This window comes from Eschrichtius robustus, chromosome 20 (genome assembly GCF_028021215.1).
Source record: "Eschrichtius robustus isolate mEscRob2 chromosome 20, mEscRob2.pri, whole genome shotgun sequence".
Classification (NCBI taxonomy): domain Eukaryota; kingdom Metazoa; phylum Chordata; class Mammalia; order Artiodactyla; family Eschrichtiidae; genus Eschrichtius; species Eschrichtius robustus.
The window spans coordinates 64,542,269-64,562,287 of NC_090843.1; the positions used below are offsets into that span (position 1 = coordinate 64,542,269).

Genomic DNA, 20,019 nt, shown 5'->3' on the forward strand with positions numbered 1-20,019 from the left:
CATTTAAAAACAAAAATATTTACCATATACCAAAACTATCACAAAACAATGTATAAATTAATTATTCCAATTCTGGAAACTGTATGTTTCAAACGTGACTGCTGAATCATATTTCTGGAATGTGTGTTAATAATTCTCTTTAGATATTTCTACATTAACAAAAGCATGCTCTTTTTACATTTTACAATTAGAAAATATGTTCAACACTGTAACTCAAAAGTACAAGAATAAAGTGACAATTCTAGTAGAAAATTACCCCTGATATCTGTAATGGAAATTAAACTAGAATGGCAGAAAAGATAGTAAAGCTTTTTTAGAAAGAATAACTGATGAGGTAAAATTTTAGCTGTAATATTTTGTCATTGTTAAGAAGAAAATACATTTTAAATTCATAGCACATTCAAATCGTACTAACAAAAAAATGAAAAAAATTTTTTAAACAATATACTTCTCTAAAAATAGGACCAAGGGAGAAATAAAAAGACTCCATAATAAAACCTTTAGCACACTGCCAAGTTAAAAGTTCATACCTTTAGTAAAGTACCAAAAAGAGTTCCTCTTCTAACTAATAACAATTAAAACATGGTTCTTTGAAATATTAATATAAACACTGTTAGAAATTAGACAAGAACAAATCAGATAACCTAATAACAGCTGAGAAATAAATTGGGATCGTTTATACAGAGCTTCCCCCAAAGGATTACTGGAATCTGAGGGGGAGGGAAGCATACTTATTTCTTCAAACTTTAGTTGTAAATAGTTCTTTTTCACAAATTATTCCTAGGAGAAAAAGATGAGCTACCGAAAAGCAGTCTATGAAACAAACAAGATTCATCACAGAAATCTGTACTCAAAATATAAGCAAACTGAATTCTCAAATGCACAAAGGATAAATGCACCAAGCAGTTTTTGTTCCAGGAATACCAAGAATGGCTCAGTCTACTTAACGTATCAGTGTATCAAATTAGGCTTGCATAAATGCAGACTAAAAGGAGTTTGGTAAGTTACTGGAACAATTATATGCACTTAGAAAAACAGGAATAGGGACTCCCCATCAGTAAGAAAAGGAGCATCTCGAATTTACGAAAACGTGAGCACAGGCATCTAGTTCCCCCACCCACCACCAATAATAATCTAGGCAAGTCTACAGGGTCTTTGAACCTAAAGGTGTTTGCCACCCATGTTCGAGGAACATCCTAGAATTTCTGCTAAGCTGAATCTCTCATTACCTAACCGATTACCCCATCGGCACTTCCTGAGACCACTAATGGGATCAGTGGAAGGAGTTTTTGGTTCCAGTAACATGACTGATAATCTGAAAACCCTTCTGCTTCAAATATTAGATAAATTATAACAAATATCCTTTTACATGTACAGCTGAGTTCCCGAGAGAAGGAAATCCCAAGGGCCAGAAATCAGAAATAAGCTAAAACCCGAAGTGGAAAGCATGTGTGTTGGTGCAGGAGAAGCCCAGTTCTGGTTGGTTCTGTGGGTGGCCTGAGTGTCTCTGAATCCAGAATTGGATTCTTCACCTTGTGCAGAACAGAGAACTAGATGTGAAGCCCCTGCATGAAACCAGGATGTTCCCCAGAGGCTGCAAGAGAAGCCTGAATGGCCAAGCCGGGATCTAGAAGGGAACAGTGACTGCGGGGGAAAGCTGTATCACAGGCCTGTGCACACGCAGTGTGATGTCCAGATCTATACCATCCATTTAGGCTCGGACCCGAGCGCCTGGAAGAAACAAACAAAACCAGCCTGGAGACTCATTTCTCGAACCCCGCTGAAGATGAATTTATAACCCCAAGTAGGTAAGCCTGAAGATGCATCAGAAATGGAAATCAGCAGACAATAAAAAGGAGATCTTGCCCTCCAGATAACTGAGTGATCCCAGACTATAAGCTAAGTAGGGCCAAATGCTGACTCAGACGCCAGGTATGCTCCACCTCAGAGCCTGGCACCGGCCCCTCCTCTGCCTGTAACTCTCCTCCCTCAGCGATGACCACTTGGCTTACTCCCTCCCATTCTCCAGGTTTCTTACCAGTCGGGCCTTTCCTGACCCCTCTATAAAATACTGTACCGCCCCACCTCCCCCCTAAATACATATTTCCTCATAAAGTTATCTATGTAGCCCTTCGTCATCTTTGGATATGTTATTAAGTTAGTGGATAGTGTTTATTGTGTGTTCTTCCTCTACTAGAAATTGAGGAGGCGTCCTTCAGGTTTTATTTACAGCTGTATCTCAGTGCCTAGTAATACGCCTGGCATGTCACAGGCAATTCCATCAGTTATTTCTTGACTGACTGGTTGAATGAACGAACATATATAAAAAGAAATGACTAGAAACGTGAAGGTACTGAACTAAATATGGAAGATACAATAAAACTAAAAGTTTTAATTACAGAAGTAACAACACAACACGGCATATATCTCTGAAAGCTCACTACAGAGATGTCATTACAAACCAGTGAGAAACGGATGCACTAATAAAACAGTCCTGAGCTAAAATCCATGCTTGATGGAGGGAAAGAATCATATCATTACCTCACACCATATTACAAATAAATTCCATGTAATTGAAGACTAAATGTAAAAAAGCCAAATATTTAGAAGAGACTATCTTTCTGACTTTAGAAGAGTGAAGGATTTTATTAAACAAGACTCAGAAAACACAAACTATAAAGGAAAATATCAAAAGATTCTATTACATTCAATAGAACTAATCATTCAATCTCTGTCAAATGCCCTAAAGTGCAAAGACAAGGTCACAAAGAGATAATGTAACCAACAAAATAGATGCTCAAAAAAAGATGCTCAAAGACATTAAGCTGAGAACTCTTACAAATCATTCAGAAAAAGACAGCGCTTCAAACAAATAAGCAAAGGGGATAGAGACAGTTTTCAGAACAGGAAATCTGCATAGCCAATAAATACATGAAAAGATGTTCTGTATCTCACTAGTAGTAATCAGAGAAACATACACTGAAGCCACAATGCCACTCCATCATATCCACCAGATCATCCAAAAATTTGAGTCCAATAATAACAAAGATACAGAGCAACAAGAATGCTAACACATTGCCACTGAAAATGTAAACCAGTAAAAGCACACTGATAAGCGATCTGGTAATGTCTAGTATTTGCACCCCAGCAATTCCACTCCTAGGTATACCCCTAGGGGACATCCTGCATGTGTGCACAGAGACACAGGTCCAAGCATTATTTTCTACAGCAAAACAGGTAGAACCTACATGTCCATCAACAGGAGGAGTGAGTACACGCCCACAAGGGTGTCAGGGCCACCTCTAGCTGTATCCCTCCTTTCCAGGATGGAAAAAAAGCACAACCTCACCCCTCACCCCCACCCCAGGGACTAAGTAAAGAAAGTCATCCCTTCTGGACAGACAGACAGCGTGGCAAGCGAACAGGGCCTTTATGCCAAAAAACCCTGATGCTTTAAGTAAGTATCAATGTGGATAAATCTCTGCAATATGATAAGTGAAAAAATAAACTGCAGAAACAATTGTACAGTATGATGCCATTCATAAAATGTTTAAAAACATATTAGTCCATAAAAAGTTTAAAAACAAACATATTGTTTATTGATGTATACAATAAACAGGCATAAGAATGATAAAGACCAAAACCAAGTAAATAGATGGTTTACCTGCTAGTTACATCAAGCAGGAGTACATAGGGGTTTAAACTCCCCCCTCCCTGCCCCAATCATCACCTGAAGCACATATAGTAAAATACTTAGACTTGACAAAGCTACGGGGAAAGTGTACAGGTGTTTGTTAAAGTCTCCACTCTTTATTTTTGCTTGAAATCTTAAAAAAACAAAACAAAACAAAACAAAAAAAACGCACCAGAAGAAGAAAAGGACAGAACTGACTTTTCTGAATAAGTCAATAATATGGAATACACACTGGAAAAATTCCCAAAATACAGACAAGAACCTGAGAGGAGAGAATATATTTATACTACAAAACAGAGAAGAAAGAGTCCAACATACAGGTAAACGACACTCCTGAATAAAAAACCACAGCAAAGCAGAACTGTAGCAATAATCAAAGGTGCACTACAGAAGCTCAAGAGAACTGGATTTTAAAATGAAGGGTCACCACAGACCAGACAAAATTCATAGAGACCAACCCCCTAACCTTATGCTAAAAAGCCTCTGACACCTACAAAGTAACCAGGCAGGAGAAAACAGGTTATCTACAAAAGAAGGCAGGGCTTCCCTGGTGGTGCAGTGGTTAAGAATCCTCCTGCCAATGCAGGGGACACGGGTTTGAGCCCTGGTCCAGGAAGATCCCACATGCCATGGAGCAACTAAGCCCGTGCACCACAACTATTGAGCCTGCGCTCTAGAGCCCGCGAGCCACAACTACTGAGCCCATGTGCCACAGCTACTGAGCCCGCTTACCACAGCTACTGAATCCCACGCGCCTAGAGCCTCTGCTCTGCAACAAGAGAAACCACGACAATGAGAAGCCTGTGCACCACAACGAAGAGCAGCCCCCGCTCGCGGCAACTAGAGAAAGCCTGTGTGCAGCAACGAAGACCCAACACAGCCAACAAATAAATAAATAAATAAATAAATAAATAAAAAGGCAAATAAGATGACCTCAGAATTCTCTGCAAAAAGTCCCACTAGATCTAAAATTCCAGATCACAGAGAAAAAACAAGTGGGGAGAGATAGGAGAATGTTAAATTGTAGTCACCTCATCTTACAGAAGAAACTGAAAACAGAATTTTTTTTCTGAGTCAAATATGTCTTTTAGAAATTTTTAGGTTACCCTTTAATAGAACTGGAGACCATAGATGTGCCTTCCTTTCAAAATATAAATGGAGGTTTAGTGAGAAAATCGTCCCTATAAGAGGGACTTGAAGGGGCTTCCCTGGTGGTGTAGTGGCTAAGAATCCTCCTGCCAGTGCAGGGGACACGGGCTCGAGCCCTGGTCCAGGAAGATCCCACATGCCGCGGAGCAACTAAGCCCGTGCACCTCAACTACTGAGCCTGCGCTCTAGAGCCTGTGTGCCACAACTACTGAGCCCATGTGCTGCAACTACTGAAGCCTGTGAGCCTAGAGCCCGAGCTCTGCAACAAGAGAAGCCACCGCAATGAGAAGCCTGCACACCACAACAAAGAGTAGCCCCCACTCCCCACAACTAGAGAAAGCCCGCGCGCAGCAACGAAGACCCAATGCAGCCAAAAATAAATAAATAAATAAATTTATTTTTTAAAAAAAGAGGGACTTGAAAATATAAGAAATAACAGGGGCTTCCCTGGTGGCACAGCGGTTGAGAATCTGCCTGCCAATGCAGGGGACAAGGGTTCAAGCCCTGGTCTGGGAGGATCCCGCATGCCGCGGAGCAACTGGGCCCGTGAGCCACAACTGCTGAGCCTGCGCGTCTGGAGCCTGTGCTCCGCAACAAGAGAGGCCACAACAGTGAGAGGCCCGCGCACCGCGATGAAGAGCGGCCCCCGCTTGCCGCAACTAGAGAAGGCCCTCGCACAGAAACGAAGCCCCAACACAGCCAAAAATAAATAAATTAATTAATTAATTTAAAAATAAAAATAAATAAATAAATTAAAAAAAAAGAAATAACAAAAATGGAAAGCTTTTAATGTAAAAAGTTAGACCAAATATCACTTTCAATTCTAACTTTAAATAGGTTTTAAGATTCTCTACCACAAGACAACAATACTCAGATTAGGTTAAAAAAATCCAAACACAGCCCTCTACAAAACACATACTGAAAACAAAATTACTCAGAAAGTTTAAGAGTAAAATACAGTCAACAATGTAAAACTAAAGTTTGTGACAAATACCTTAAGTAGGAAAAAATCACTTTTCTGATGAAAGGATAATTCACAATGAAGAGATATATATCCGGGGCTCTATACAACATAGAAATATGTATAAAGAAAGAACTCACAAAAACGAAAGTTCTGTCTAGAACTAGACAGAATCAGAAGAGCTGAACAGCACTGTAAACCAACCAGACCTGACAGACGTCTCCAGAGCACGTCTCCCAGCGGCTAAGGGACATACTCTTCTCAAGTGCATACGCAGCGTTCCCCGGAATAAGCCACGTACCAGGCCATGGAACAAGTCTCAGTAAAATGTAAAAGGACTGAAATCATACAAAGCATGCTCTTTGACCATAACGGAATGAACTTAAAAATCAACAACAGAAGGAAATTTTGGAAATTCACAAATATATGGAAATTAATCAACACACTCCAAAATGTCCAAAAGATCAAAGAAGAAATCACAAGAAAAATTTAAAAATATTTTGAGATACATGAAAATAAAAACACAACATACCAAAATTTATGGGGTGCAGCTAACACAGTAGAGGGAAATTTATAGCTGTAAATGCCTACATTAGGAAAGATCTTAAATCAACAACCTAATCTTCTACCTAAGAAACTAGCAAAAGAGCAAAATAAACCCCACAGCAAGCAGGAGAGATATAAAAGATTAGAGTGGAAATAAGGGAGGTCGAAAACAACAAAAAAATTAGAGAAAATGAAACCAAAAGGTGGCTCTTTGACAAGGTCAACAAAATCGACAAAAACCAGGAGAAACTATGAATAAAAGAGTCAGGAAGGCCCCTCATAATTAAGAGCGGTAAACACAGAGGCGCTAAACCACTTGATAAACCAGGTTAGCAGATGCACCGCATTCCAGCAGCGTTCTTCAGGGTCCTCAGTGAGCCCCGGTCTCAGTCCTAGAGCATGCAGTCCCCATAACAACGCTGTGGCACGTTGTGCTGTTTCTTTACTGTACGGATGAGGAGACTGAGGAGGGATGAGTAACTTGTCTAGTCCCACTGCCCTTCCAAGTGGAAAAGCCGGAATTCCAACCAGGCGCCAGACTTCAGGCACTCATGAAACCAAATATGCCACCAGAAATACTTCAACTCTCCAGAAGTGTTTTACTGAAACTATGAAAATGAATGAAACTCTCATCTCAAGGAGAGGAGGAAGGAATCAGTGGGAAAACTCTCTTAAAAAAAGGAAATAAATCCGCAAAGTTAAAAACTGGGAAAGGAATATGATCCTGAATACATGACAGAATATTGTTAAGTTATGCTTTACAAATATAATTCCTAAGTAAGTTTCTTCCAGGAAAATACAGGTCTCCAAAATTCTTTCACCCATGCATTCACTTATTCAACAGGTATTTATTTAAGCTGTGCTCTTGGCACTGTCCTAGGTACTGAAATCAACTCAAGAAAATGGAAGAAACTTAAATGTGTAAGTAACCGAAGAAAGAAGAAAAAAAGCTGCCAGCGAATCAGCTCTAAAGGAGATCTGAGCCATGGGCTTTCATAGATCCTACAGCTTCCAAGGACTAGATCACTCCATGTAATACCCCACACCTATTGCAGAAAACACAGAAAGCATGCCAATTCATTTTATCACATTAATACAATCCTGTGATGAGAAGCTCAAGAAATACACTATGGATCTCACAAAACAAAATAAATGTGAAAGTCTAAATAAAATATGAGCATTAACTATTACCCAGCAGCATACCAAACAATTAACCAGTTACCGGCAAGCCTGACTTGCTCCACACATAATAATACATCTTCTCACACGGTCTCGCACCAAATCAGATACAAGACAAAGTTGTCCAGCACCACTGTTACTTAATGTTCTGAGGTTATGGCCAATGAACTAAATTTAATAAGGGCAGGGAGTAGGGACACAGAAGTATAACTATCTGAAAAAAGACAATTATCATGACCTCCCAAATCTTTAATTATATACCTGGAAATAGTGTGAATATCAACTCAAAAGCAAATAAGTTTAGTAAGGTGTCCATTTAGAATCAAACGTAACAAAACAGCTGTCAGATCTACCTGAAAAGATCTGTAAGCAGAAGCAGACCACGCCCCCGAATGGGAAGACGGCGTGATGAGAGCAGAGCTGCCGTCGGTCTCAGCCACCTTCCTCACATGATTCAAGTGGACGGGGTTCCGAACTTCTGTTAGGAATGGGTCCTGATCAGTTTTAGCCAATCATGCTAATGCCACTTCTCTTGGCAAGGATGGGGTTAGAAATGCCATATAACCCAATCTGGCCAGCAAGAAGTAAGCATAAATCTAGGGGGGGGGGGCTTCTAGGAAAAATTACCTTGATTCTAAGAGAAACATGCAAAGTGGACGCTGTCATTTCTGGATGAGATTCCTGGGATCTGACAGTCACTTTTCAACCACAAGGAAAGCGTGAAGAGAAAGCCAGCACACTGAGAGTGTCAGTGAGGATGGGGAGACCATATGCCTCAGGACTTCAGTGAGCCATAAAGCACTGCCCCCTTTCACTGGACTGCCAGTCACATGACCTAATAGTGTCCTCACTGCTAAACTTAATTTTGTTGAAACTTTTTGCTATTTGTAGTCAAATGCTAACTAAATTCAGATGGCAACCTCCCCAAACTAATTTATAAACATAACACATATCTAACAATTCATTCTCAAAGCACTTTGGGGAGTGAACAAAAAGATCTAAAATTCACATGAAAAATACCTAAAATTCATGTGGAAATTGAGTGAAAACCAAATGGGAAAAAATTTTGCAAAAGAAGTATGTGTGAGACCAGTATCACCGTGTAACTCAAACGATATCACCTCATTCAGGCAACATGTACTGTTATGAGTCATCAGATGATAAGTCAGAATGGAAAACCTTAAAAGAGACCCAAGTATATACTAATTAATATATTATAAGCACATAATGATGATAGATTATTATCTTTAAGAAAGCAGTTACCAGGGACTTCCCCAGTGGTGCAGTGGTTAAGAACCCACCTGCCAATGCAGGGGACACGGGTTCAAGGCCTGGTCCGGGAAGATCCCATCTGCCGCGGAGCAACTAAGCCCGTGCGCCACAACTAGCGAGCCTGCGCTCTAGAGCCCGTGAGCCACAACTACTGAAGCCCGTGTGCCTAGAGCCCGTGAGCCACAACTACTGAAGCCCGTGTGCCTAGAGCCTGTGCTCCGCAACAAGAGAAGCCACTGCAATGAGAGCCCATGCACCGCAGCGAAGAGTAGCCCCCACTCACCGCAACTAGAGAAAGCCCGCACACAGCAATGAAGAACCAACACAGCCAAAAGTAAATAAATATAGATAAAAAAATAAATAAATTTATTTTTTTAAAAACTGAGAGGGACTATATTTCTTTAGAAAAAAAATTAAATTAAGAACAATGTAGCACATGGGAATTCCCTGGCAGTCCAGTGGTTAGGACTCAGCCCTTTCACTGCCATGGCCCAGGTTCAGTCCCCTGCTGGGGGAACTGAGATCCCACAAGCTGTGTGGCCTGGCCGGAAAAAAAACCCAAAACAATGTAACATGTTTTCTTTACTGTATAACTAGTAAAAGGTAAAAACCATGTTTATAATAGAAATTAGTTTGCTCTGACAAGACTCCCTTCACCTAGGAAAAGGAAGTGCTTTCACCATATGCTACTAAATTTTTAAAAAATCAGGTTACAGGGATTCCCTGGTGGCGCAGTGGTTAAGAATCTGCCTGCCAATGCAGGGGACATGGGTTCAAGCCCTGGTGCAGGAAGATCCCACATGCCGCGGAGCAAGTAAGCCCGTGCGCCACAACTACCGAGCCTGCGCTCTAGAGCCCGCGAGCCACACCTACTGAGCCTACGTGCCACAACTGCTGAGCCCGCACGCCTAGAGCCCGTGCTCTGCAACAAGAGAAGCCACCGCAATGAGAGTCCTGTGCACCACAACAAAGAGTAGCCCCTGCTCGCCGCAACTGGAGAAAGCCCGTGTGCAGCAACGAAGACCCAATGCAGCCAAAAATAAATAAATAAAATAAATTTATTAAAAAAAAGAGGCCCAATTTAAAAAACAGAATCAGGTTACAAAGAAGTCATGTACAGTGTGACTCCTCATTTGCTTATTAAGATGTAAATAGCTAGAGGAAAACAAGCCTAGAAAGACATACAGCAAAAAATAAACAGGAGTTCTTAATACAATTATGAGTGATCTTTATTTTCTTCTTAATGCTGTCTGAAATTTTCTTCAACACCCTCGTATTGCTTTTGGAGTCAGAAAAGACTGCTTTATACTCTTAAGCAACTGTCTACAGTCAATGTATAAATGAAACATAGCAAGGGTGTGGATAGTTCAAAAATGACTTCTTTGACAGCTAGAACCTGTTTTTACATCTTTTGTGAATTTCTTCAAAGCACTTCCACTGCACTGACATTTGTCAGTGTTTGTTGGGCCTTTTGCCCTTTCACTCAGCCATTATTACTGAGCCTCAATTATGTAGCAGGCACTACTCTAGGTCCTAGGGATTTAGCAGTGAACAAAACAGATGAAGGCTCTTTCCCTCTTTGATAGGGAAGACAGACACTAAAAACGCCTGAACAAAAATGAACTTTAGCAGCGATACAAGCACACAACACACACACACCTGCTTCCCAGGGTGACGAAGCAGGGGAGGACAGAGGTTCAGAAGGCGTGCAGGTGGGAAGACCGGCCGGCAGGCTGGCCGCCTGAGCAGAGGCCTGGATGAAGACCACTGGCCATGGAGACTAGAGCAGGTACGAGGCCCTGCGGCAGCACTGAGCTGGGAACGTACAACAGCGAGAGAAGAGCCGGGTGGTGAAGGTGGAAGGACGGTGTCAAACAGGCAGGTGGGGGTGGACAGTAAATCCTCTGAGGGAATGAAGGGAAGCAGGGAAACCTGTGGGGAGACGATTACAGGAGTCCAGGCAAGAAGCAATGACGGCCTGGACCAGAGCGGTAGGGTGAGACGGCTGTGACGTGGATGCATTTTGATGGCTGATTCAGTGCAACTTGCTGGTGAATTACACGTAGGGAATGAGGAAGAAATCACAGATGATGCTTAGGTTCTTGGCCAAAGCACCGGCTGAATGGCGGTGCCATTTACAAAACGGGCTGCCTTGTGAGAAACCAGTTTGTGAGGGGCAGAAATCAAGTGACCCATTTCGGCGGGGAGGGGCACTTATAGGGGTAGGGGGTAAGAGGTACAAACTATTCGGTACAAAATAAGCCACAAGGATATACTGTACAACTGTACAACATGGGGAACATATAGCAAATATTTTACAATAACTACAAACGGAGTATAACCTTTAAAAACTGTGAATCACTGTACTGTACACCTGTAACATATAACATTAGACATCAACTATACGTCAACAAAAAAAAGTTAAATCAATGCAGGAAAAAAAAAAGAGAGAGACCCATTTCGAACATGTTAAGTGTGAGACGACCATTGGGCATTCAGATCAGGATGTCAGGTAGACAATCTGACCCACCAGTCTGCAGCTCACGTACGGGCGGGGGCTGAAGATGTAAAACCGACATTTAAAGGTATGGGACTAACTGCTGTCTCCTAGTGTGTGAGGGCAGAGAGAAAACAGAAGTGGGCCAAAGACAGCCCTGAGGCCCGCTACCTTTACAGGTGACTCGGGGAGGGCAAGGGACCAGTGAGGTGTCCCAGAGCCAAGCGAATGAAGGGTTTCCAGTAGGAGACAGTGATCACCCAGGTTGAGCTGCTAGTAAGCAGAGCTGGTAAGATAAGGACTGAGAACTGGTGACCTTAATAAGGGCGGCTTTGGTGGCGTATGAAGGAGGAAAACTGAGTTATGTGCAAGTGAGAGCTGGAAGACCCGTGCATACAGAAAACTCTTTGAGGCCATATGTACTGCTTTAGGAACAACAGAGTTGGCCGCTCTAACTCTAGCATCATGCTAGCTCTAGGCAAAGAGGAAGTGTGAAATCAGAGCTACTGAATGAATGTCAAATCTGAAAATTCCCAATACGTCAACCCACATTAAGAAACCCGAATGCATATGAAAAGATGCTCAACATCATTAGAGGAATGCACATCAAAACTACAGTGAGGTACCTACCACCTCACACCAGTCAGAATGGCCATCACTAAAAAGTCTACAAATAAATGCTGGAGACGGTGTGGGAAAAGGGAACCCTCCTACACTGTTGGCGGGAATGTAAGTTGGTGCAGCCACTGTGGAGAACAGTATGGAGGTTCCTCAGAAAACTAAAAATAGAGCTACCGTATGATCCAGCAATCCCACTCCTGGGCATATATGCAGACAAAATTATAATTCGAAAAGACACACGCACCCCTCTGTTCATAGCACTATTCGCAATAGTCAAGACATGGAAACAACCCAAATGTCCATTGACAGATGAATGGATAAAGGAGATGTGGTACATGTATACAATGGAATACTACTCAGCCATAAAAAAGAATGAAATAATGCCATTTGCAGCAACATGAATGGACCTAGAGATTATCATACTAAGTGAAGTCAGTCAGAAAGAGAAAGACAAATACCATATGATATCACTTATATGTGGGATCTAAAATCTGACACAAACAAACTTACCTGTGAAATAGAAACAGACTCGTGGTTGCCAAGGAGAGGGGGTTGGGGAGAGGGATGGACTGGGAATTTGGGGTTGGTAGATGCAAACTATTACATTTAGATGGATAAACAACAAGGTCCTATTGCAGAGCACAGCAAACTATACCCAATCTCCTGGGATAAACCATAATGGAAAAGAATATTAAAAAAGAATGTCTATATGTGTAAAACTGAGTCACTTTGCTGTATAGCAGAAATTAACACAACATTGTAAATCAACGATACAAAGGAAGGAAGGGAGGGAGGGAGGAAGGAACCCAAATGGCTGAGAGCCAGAGAGCGTCCCGCCCACCCCATTCTGTTCCCAGCATGATTCTTCATGCTCTCCCCTCCGCAATGAGGACAAACAGGCAAAACATGAGCTTCGCTTCCTCTCTCGTATCTGGTGGACACTGGGGACCAACGGTACTTAATTAGCGTTGTGACTGGTAGCTGAACCGAGAGACAAGAGAAAAAACTTCCCTTTCTGCTCCCCAATTTTCCAGAGATGATATATAATAAAAATCAACAGATATATTATGAAGACGTCACCACGGGGTTAAAAAAAACCACAACAACCAGTGGTCAAGTCATTTAAAGAAAGTATCTAATTCCGGGCTTCCCTGGTGGCGCAGTGGTTGAGAATCTGCCTGCTAATGCAGGGGACACGGGTTCGCGCCCTGGTCTGGGAAGATCCCACATGCCGCGGAGCAACTAGGCCCGTGAGCCACAACTGCTGAGCCTGCGCGTCTGGAGCCTGTGCTCCGCAACAAGAGAGGCCACGATAGTGAGAGGCCCGCGCACCGCGATGAAGAGTGGCCCCCGCTTGCCGCAACTACAGAAAGCCCTAGCACAGAAACGGAAGACCCAACATAGCAATCAATCAATCAATCAATAAATAAATCTTAAAAAAAAAAAAAATAAGTGAAAGCAACAGGTTGATATTGATATGAAAATTAAAAAAAAAAAAGAAAGTATCTAATTCCAAACCCTCTGAGACCTTAGAAACAGCCACAACTTCCAAAATGAGTAACTTTCCCTCCCCCAATTCAGATACCTTTCTGTTTCCTTTACCGCAGCCTAAGAGTGAAGCCCTTTGTGGCAAAAAAGGCAACTGTCCAAAAAAGTCAGGTTTCCCTACCTGACAAAGTGTCTTCTGATAATTCCTTTTCTCTTTCAATTTTTTCCTCTAGAGTTGAAATGCAGAATTCATAACCAGCAAGAGCCAATTCCTGCCTGTAAAGCAAAGAGCATCAATCAGCTGTACACCTTTCACAAAGCGCTCTTCTGTCCTCGTTTTTCCAGCTCAGGTTTACATTATCAAGTGTAAGACGGGAAGAGGGAATTTTGTTTAAAGTCTCTAAGAGGTGTCAATCTGCCCTTTCTCAAGAGTTTGGGCTTTTTCTGGTCACCTAATTAACGTTAACTTAAGACAGAGTTTCAATAACCGACATGAGCAGCCGTCCCCTCACCTCCCACTAACACGGTTCAGAGGGGTCAGCTCCTCCACGCGTGAGAGCCTCACCCCTGCTCAAAGTGATGTGCTACCAACGGAGGCGAGGGCCCCTGCAGTAAGGGTTCTAACTGCTGACCTCACTCAGTTTCTGGAGGTCTGTTAGCTCTACAGTCCTCCCAAGCTGCAGGTCTCTGATGCAAGTTTCCTTTACAGAAATGGAACTCCTAGCTAGGGCACGAGAAGGCATTTAGCCCTACTCTCAGGACCTCAGTCAACTGGAGAGGGCACCCAGGCAGCAGGGAGACTGACTCTGGACAGAACAAGGGTCATCTGCTGGTATCTACAGAGACGCACAGAAACACGACATAAACTCTGACTCCATCCACAAGCTCAGCCCTGGTTTCTGCTCTTCCATTTTGGCTCTTAGCTTCTCACCACAGGTGGCACTACCAAGCTCACCTCTTCTCCTCTCGTGCTTTGCCAGATGACCCCGCTGTTCTACTGTTCTCAGAAGAACCAAACCTTGGCAGGAGGGACCCTATCGGATCAGGGCATGGAACGGGGGGGGCTGCCCACAAGGCATCCTGAGTCACGGCAAAATGTCTTGTACCAACGACCCCTCCCAACTCGCATCAGCCTTCCTCAGCCTCAGGACCCGGCCACACATTTCCTGGTCTCATGCGCTTCTCAATAAATCAAAATGAAAAAACACTTTTGAGTAACTTCCAGGCGAACTACTAGTGGGTACTACACAGCATTCACCTCTTCAGAGACTACGGATGTGTCTTACCCTCCACTGTTACTACTCTGGGCTGCTTCTTACCCTGGGAGTTCATACCCCACCCGTAGCTAGTCCTGTTGGTCACCCGTCCAGGGAGACTGACCAGGCTGAAACGCTCCCCTGCATGGACCAACCGCAAAGCTCCTCTAAGGACTCGAAGTCAGAGCCCCTCAGAGGCCCTGGCCCATCTAGTGCCCAACCAAATGCCAGGAGACGGACTGGGTCCCGCTGAGAATGAAGGAGCTGCTGACTAGAGCAGCAGGGACCAGCGCCAGGGCCCCCGGCCTCAGTGGGCACTCTTCCTACAGCACCAGGCTTGAGATCACTCCAAACTTCTGGTACCCACCTTCTGCAGCAACGATAAAGCAAAGGAAAAGCCAGGCTTACTTAGGTCTTTCCTTAAATTTACCCCAAAATATAACTCTCTAGAGGAGCTCTCTGCTTACATCCTAGGGTTTCTTCTTTGAACCCCACCTAGAGAAGGAAGGTACCAGGCCTCTCTCATCCATGGCACACACCCGGATTGTCCTCTAAAGCCTTTCCTGTGTACCCGCAGACTCTTCCTTCTTTGTAACAACTTAGACTCATCTAACACTTTTAACTCAGCACTGCTTTCTGGTCCCACCTGCAGGTCTCTCCTCCACTCCTAGGTATTGCTTCCTAAAACCTAGCTACCAGATAATCTCTATGGGCTTTAAAAGCTGCCTGCTGAGCTAGCCACTAAGACACTCCCATAGCAACTCTCTCATCATTTAACTTTATACCTAACTTCCTGGTTTGCTGATCCTTAAACCAGCAAAATACATTATCCCCAGCAGCCTCTACAGTGCTCCCTCCTCTCCTAGGAAAAGCTAAACTAAGGTTCTAAGTACAACTTCCCTTCCCAGTTCAAGTAGGAACAGAAAACTTGACTAGATTTGTCACAGTGCAGCCAAAGGTATGAGGGCTGCATGTCCCGCTCAGCAGGCTAATGGAAACAGCAGGGGCAAACCCAGAAAAGACTCAAGATTTCAAAGATGAGGGACGGAGCGCTATGAGTGCGACACCTAAGTTTTGGAGACCCAGGTGATTAGCAGGTAAATGAAAAGTATGCAACATCCCAGGGTCAAAGTTTTGCCCACAGCCCTACTCCTTGGCTGCTTCCACGCCTAGATTCTGACTATACTTACCTATTCTGAGCAGCATAAATAGTGGCCAGCTTTAGAGAGATTTCTATTATCGCATTGTCTTCCTGTTGGGAAAAGGAAAATGAAGGAAATTCATAACAAGTAAAATTTCCTCATGGAATATTTCAGATCAACTTCTAGACTGACTTTGACCTGAAAGCCATAGTCTTTAGACTTTTGGAGCAATCAGGCAACTGTGAATTCCTCAGGTACCATGCTTTTGCATGAATGAAAGACTGGCAATTTTTATACCAGTCTTAGGGAAAAAGAATTCCAACTCTTTGGCCAAAGCACACGTGGGGGCTGGGTGGAATTTACAGGAAGTAAGACTTCTGAAAACTGCTTCGGCTAGGGAGCAATCCTACATCACGCCCTTACCTGTTGCATGCCCCCTCCAAGCAGGTGACTCATTGTTGCTTTAAAAAGTTTTTCCGCCTAAAAGCATAAGGAAAAGATTTTTGTTTTATTTGGGTCCCCTATCCAGATGACCCTGGATTCTAAGTACTAGTCTGATGTACCATTCCTTGAAAAACACAACACACACACACACACACATACATATACATACACACACACACACACACACACACACACACACAGACACTCACATATACAAAGAGAAAGGTAACCTTGTGGTGGGAAAACAGACTAAAATACCAGGACTGCACATCCTCTGGGCACCTTGAAAACTATTCTGTGATGAGTAGAAACCAACTTCAGAAATTAACTTCCCTTCCAAACCCACTGTGGCAGAGACTGGAAACTATCCCCTAATATTCACCCTCCTCTCCGTCTTTTTAGTTAGACTCTCCTCAATTTCTACCAGGTCAAGCCTCCTTTGCAGTTAGGTGTGGTCATATGATGAAGCTGTGGCCGAGAGATGCATGCAGAACGAATGTGAACAGTCTCTAAATCATATTTTATAAGGAAGCTGCTTGCCCTCCATCCCCTCCTTCTTCCCTCCTGCAGGCTGGAGGTGAGCCAGCTCACTTATGCAGATGAGGACACATCTTAGAAGGAACCTGGGCTTCTGGGCCACTTCATGGAGCAGAGGTACCTGCCCATCTTCAGGGTTTAGCTACCTCTGGACTAATGCATTAAAGGGAAATATGCTTCCTTCTTATTTGAGTCACTCTATTTTGGGGTCTCTTTGTTACAGCAGCTTAGCCTGTACCCTTACTAACAGAGGTTCCTTCAGGCTACCCCTTCACAAATTCATGACATTACAAAGTGATTTACTTACATTTTCAAGCTGACCCCGTATAAATGCTAAGTTGGCCATCTGAAAATTAATTACAAGTTGTTTTTCAGTTTAGAGCATTGTATTCCTACTTACTTCAAAACCTTTAAGCTGAAGACTCCCCTTTGCTTTCACCCTCTAGCTAAAAAAATAGTCCAGAGAGAAAAGTATGTCACTGATCTGCCAATAGCAAAGTACAGCAATGGTGTGAGAACAAATACACGCACAGACTTTGATGATGACAAACCAAATCTAGATCCACTCTTCACTGAAGAAACAAATATTAGTGATATTCATTTCTTTTCTGTCTGGGATTGAGGCGTCTTGTAAGTGACACCCCAAGAGTAATAAAAATTGAAACCAAAAGAAAACTTAGTAAAAACAAAAACCAAAGAGCTTCAGGGCCTGCTGCAGGTCAGGAACATGAGTCAGGAGCCTAACACCCTTCTCCTGCATCCACCCTTCATCATCAACGGCTCAGACTGGTGAGCGGAGTTACCAAATCGTAAGTGTAAGTGATGGCCTTCTTGTTATCACTCTTATAGGCAAGACGGAGAGCATCATGCAGAATTAGCTCTGCCTCTGCTGGCTCATCTTTCATGATGCACAACTGAAAAGAGAAAACAAAGAAAATAACAGAAAATGAAATATAAAGAAAGCAGATGCCTGTGCTACCACACGGAGGTGGGTACAGCTACATATCCCAACACACAGAAGGAAGTGATTCATTCATTCGTCACATACTGACTGTCCCTACTATGCACCAGGCATTATGTCTACAATGGTGACAGGGAGTTCAGCCTCCCCTGCAGCTCTGTTTGGCCACATGACAAAACTCTGGCCAACAAATGCAGGCAGCAGGAATGTAAGCACTTTTTATCAAATCTTATAAGGAAGCTGCTGGCCCTACATCCTCTTTCTCTCTTCCTGCAGGCTGGAAGTGACCCTGTAGGACAAGTAAGCTTAATGACAACTAATGATAAAAGCTAGGAAGAAAAGCAACAGAAAGGAACAATAAGGGGTCCCCCTGAATGGGAGTCAGAGAAGCCTTCCAAGGAAGTGACAGTTAAACTGAGGTAAGAAGGAAGAGAGTCAACCAAACAAGGAACTGTGAGGAAAATGACCCAAACAGAGAGTAGGGAACGAGCAAAGGCCCTACAGGCTGAAGAAAATGGTTCTTCAAAAACCAGTCAAGGGCTTCCCTGGTGGCGCAGTGGTTAAGAATCCACCTGCCAATGCAGGGGACACGGGTTCGAGCCCTGGTCCAGGAAGATCCCACATGCCACGGAGCAACTAAGCCCGTGCGCCACAACTACTGAGCCTGTACTCTAGAGCCCGCGAGCCACAACTACTGAAGCCCGCGTGCCTAGAGCCCATGCTCTGCAACAAGAGAAGCCACCGCAATGAGAAGCCCACGCACCGCAACAAAGAGTAGCCCCTGCTCGCCGCTACTAGAGAAAGCCCACGTGCAGCAACGAAGACCCAACGCAGCCAAAGATAAATAAATAAAATAAAAATAAAAAGAACTAATTAACTCCTTCTAAAAAAAAAAAAAACAACTCAAAAATGAAAGGAAACAGATGTGAAGGGAGGATGGCGAGCCTGACGATGATTGCCAAATAGGTAGGCAACGCAGGGTGGATCGTGTAGGGTCTCACAGGCCACGGCAGGGAGTTTGGGTTCTATCACAAATGCTGTGGGAAGTCATTCAAGGTTTATGGGCAAGGAAGTGATACGATCCGATTTACATTTAAAAAATCACTCTGGCTGCTGCATGAAGACTGGGTGGCAGGGGGCCAATAGGGCAGACGAGACTCGGAGTTAGGAGGCTGCAGCAGCGTGGCCAAGGTGACAGCAGGAGAGACAGAGAAAAGGGGGCAGATCTGAGAAATATTTTGGATTTGGTGGCAAAATCCAAAAAGGATCTGTTGCTGGACTCTAAGTATATCAGGAGGTGGTAGTTAGGGACCACAAGTTTTAAGAATGACTATGAAGCGTCCAGGGTGGAAAACTAGGTAGGGAGCAGTAAAGAGGAGATGGTGAAGGAAGGTGTCGGCGGGGGGGCACTTAAGATCAGGGGTTAGTCTGGGGCAGGTGAAGCCCCAAAGAGGAGCTGGCACGTCGGCACACCCCGCAGTCTGCGGGCATCAGTGTGGACGTTGCTGGCCAGGTGGCGGCAGTCAGCCCAATGGAAGAGACGCGATAACCCGAGGAGGGGGAGAGAAGGACCAAACCGCGCACGCCCCGCATTAAACTGCACTATCAGGACGCCGCACGTGTGCACAGTTCTCCCGGCCAGCGCTCTCACCCCCAACGCTGGCTAACTCCGCTGCCCCCGACGCCGCCTCCACCTTGCACTGGAGACGCCGGGCCTCCGTCCACCGGTGTCACCGTCACTGCAGGCCCTCACCTTGGCTCGCTTCAGCAGCTGGATGATCTCGGCCTCGGCGTCCCCGGCCGCGGCCCCGCCCGCGCCCTGCCGCTCCCGCTCCTGCTCCGCCGGGGCGGGCCTCGAGGACCAGGCGAGCGCTGCGGGAAGGGGCGCTGAGGTCACCGCGCCCGGCCCGCCCAGCCCGGCCCGCCCAGCCCGCGGGCCCGCGCCCCTCACCTGCCAGCAGCGGCAGCAGGCCCGGGCCCAGGCCGCGCGGCGCCTCTCGGCACGGCGGCACGACCGCCGCGGGCGCTCGGCCTCCCGCCGGACCCGGCAGCAGGCGCGCCGAGCGGCTCCGACCCCGCCGCCCCGCCACCCGCAGGAGGCCTAGGGCCAGGCCCGCACCCAGGAGCCGGTACATGGTTGCCCGAGTCCTCTGCGGACTGCGGACTGCGGCCCGGGCCCCGGAAGTCCCGCCCCCGGAAGTCCCGCCCCTGGCGTCGAGCGCCCGCCGACTGGCCGGGACGCACGCTACGTCACCGCGTCCGCCGCGCCCCG

At 44.8% G+C, this 20,019-nt stretch overlaps 1 protein-coding gene across 9 annotated transcripts in view; it reads right to left on the bottom strand.

The window, feature by feature from the left end:
* Positions 1 to 19,918, bottom strand: part of TTC19 (tetratricopeptide repeat domain 19) — a 46,694-nt gene extending 26,776 nt beyond the window's left edge. For 5 of the 9 annotated variants that reach the window (XM_068531643.1, XM_068531640.1, XM_068531642.1 and 2 more), the window contains exons 1-7: positions 19,699 to 19,918; positions 19,501 to 19,619; positions 17,590 to 17,700; positions 17,094 to 17,132; positions 16,229 to 16,285; positions 15,854 to 15,915; positions 13,589 to 13,683 (exon numbers count right to left, since the gene is read on the bottom strand). In XM_068531643.1, coding sequence (XP_068387744.1) covers positions 13,589 to 13,683; positions 15,854 to 15,915; positions 16,229 to 16,285; positions 17,094 to 17,132; positions 17,590 to 17,700; positions 19,501 to 19,619; positions 19,699 to 19,882 — 667 coding nt within the window. In that variant the 5' untranslated portion in view covers positions 19,883 to 19,918. Of the gene's footprint in view, positions 1 to 13,588; positions 13,684 to 15,853; positions 15,916 to 16,228; positions 16,286 to 17,093; positions 17,133 to 17,589; positions 17,701 to 19,398; positions 19,620 to 19,698 lie in introns of those variants that run through there. The other 4 variants (XM_068531644.1, XM_068531648.1, XM_068531647.1 and 1 more) reach the window with 4 other exon arrangements.
* Between the last annotated feature and the right edge of the window lie 101 nt (positions 19,919 to 20,019).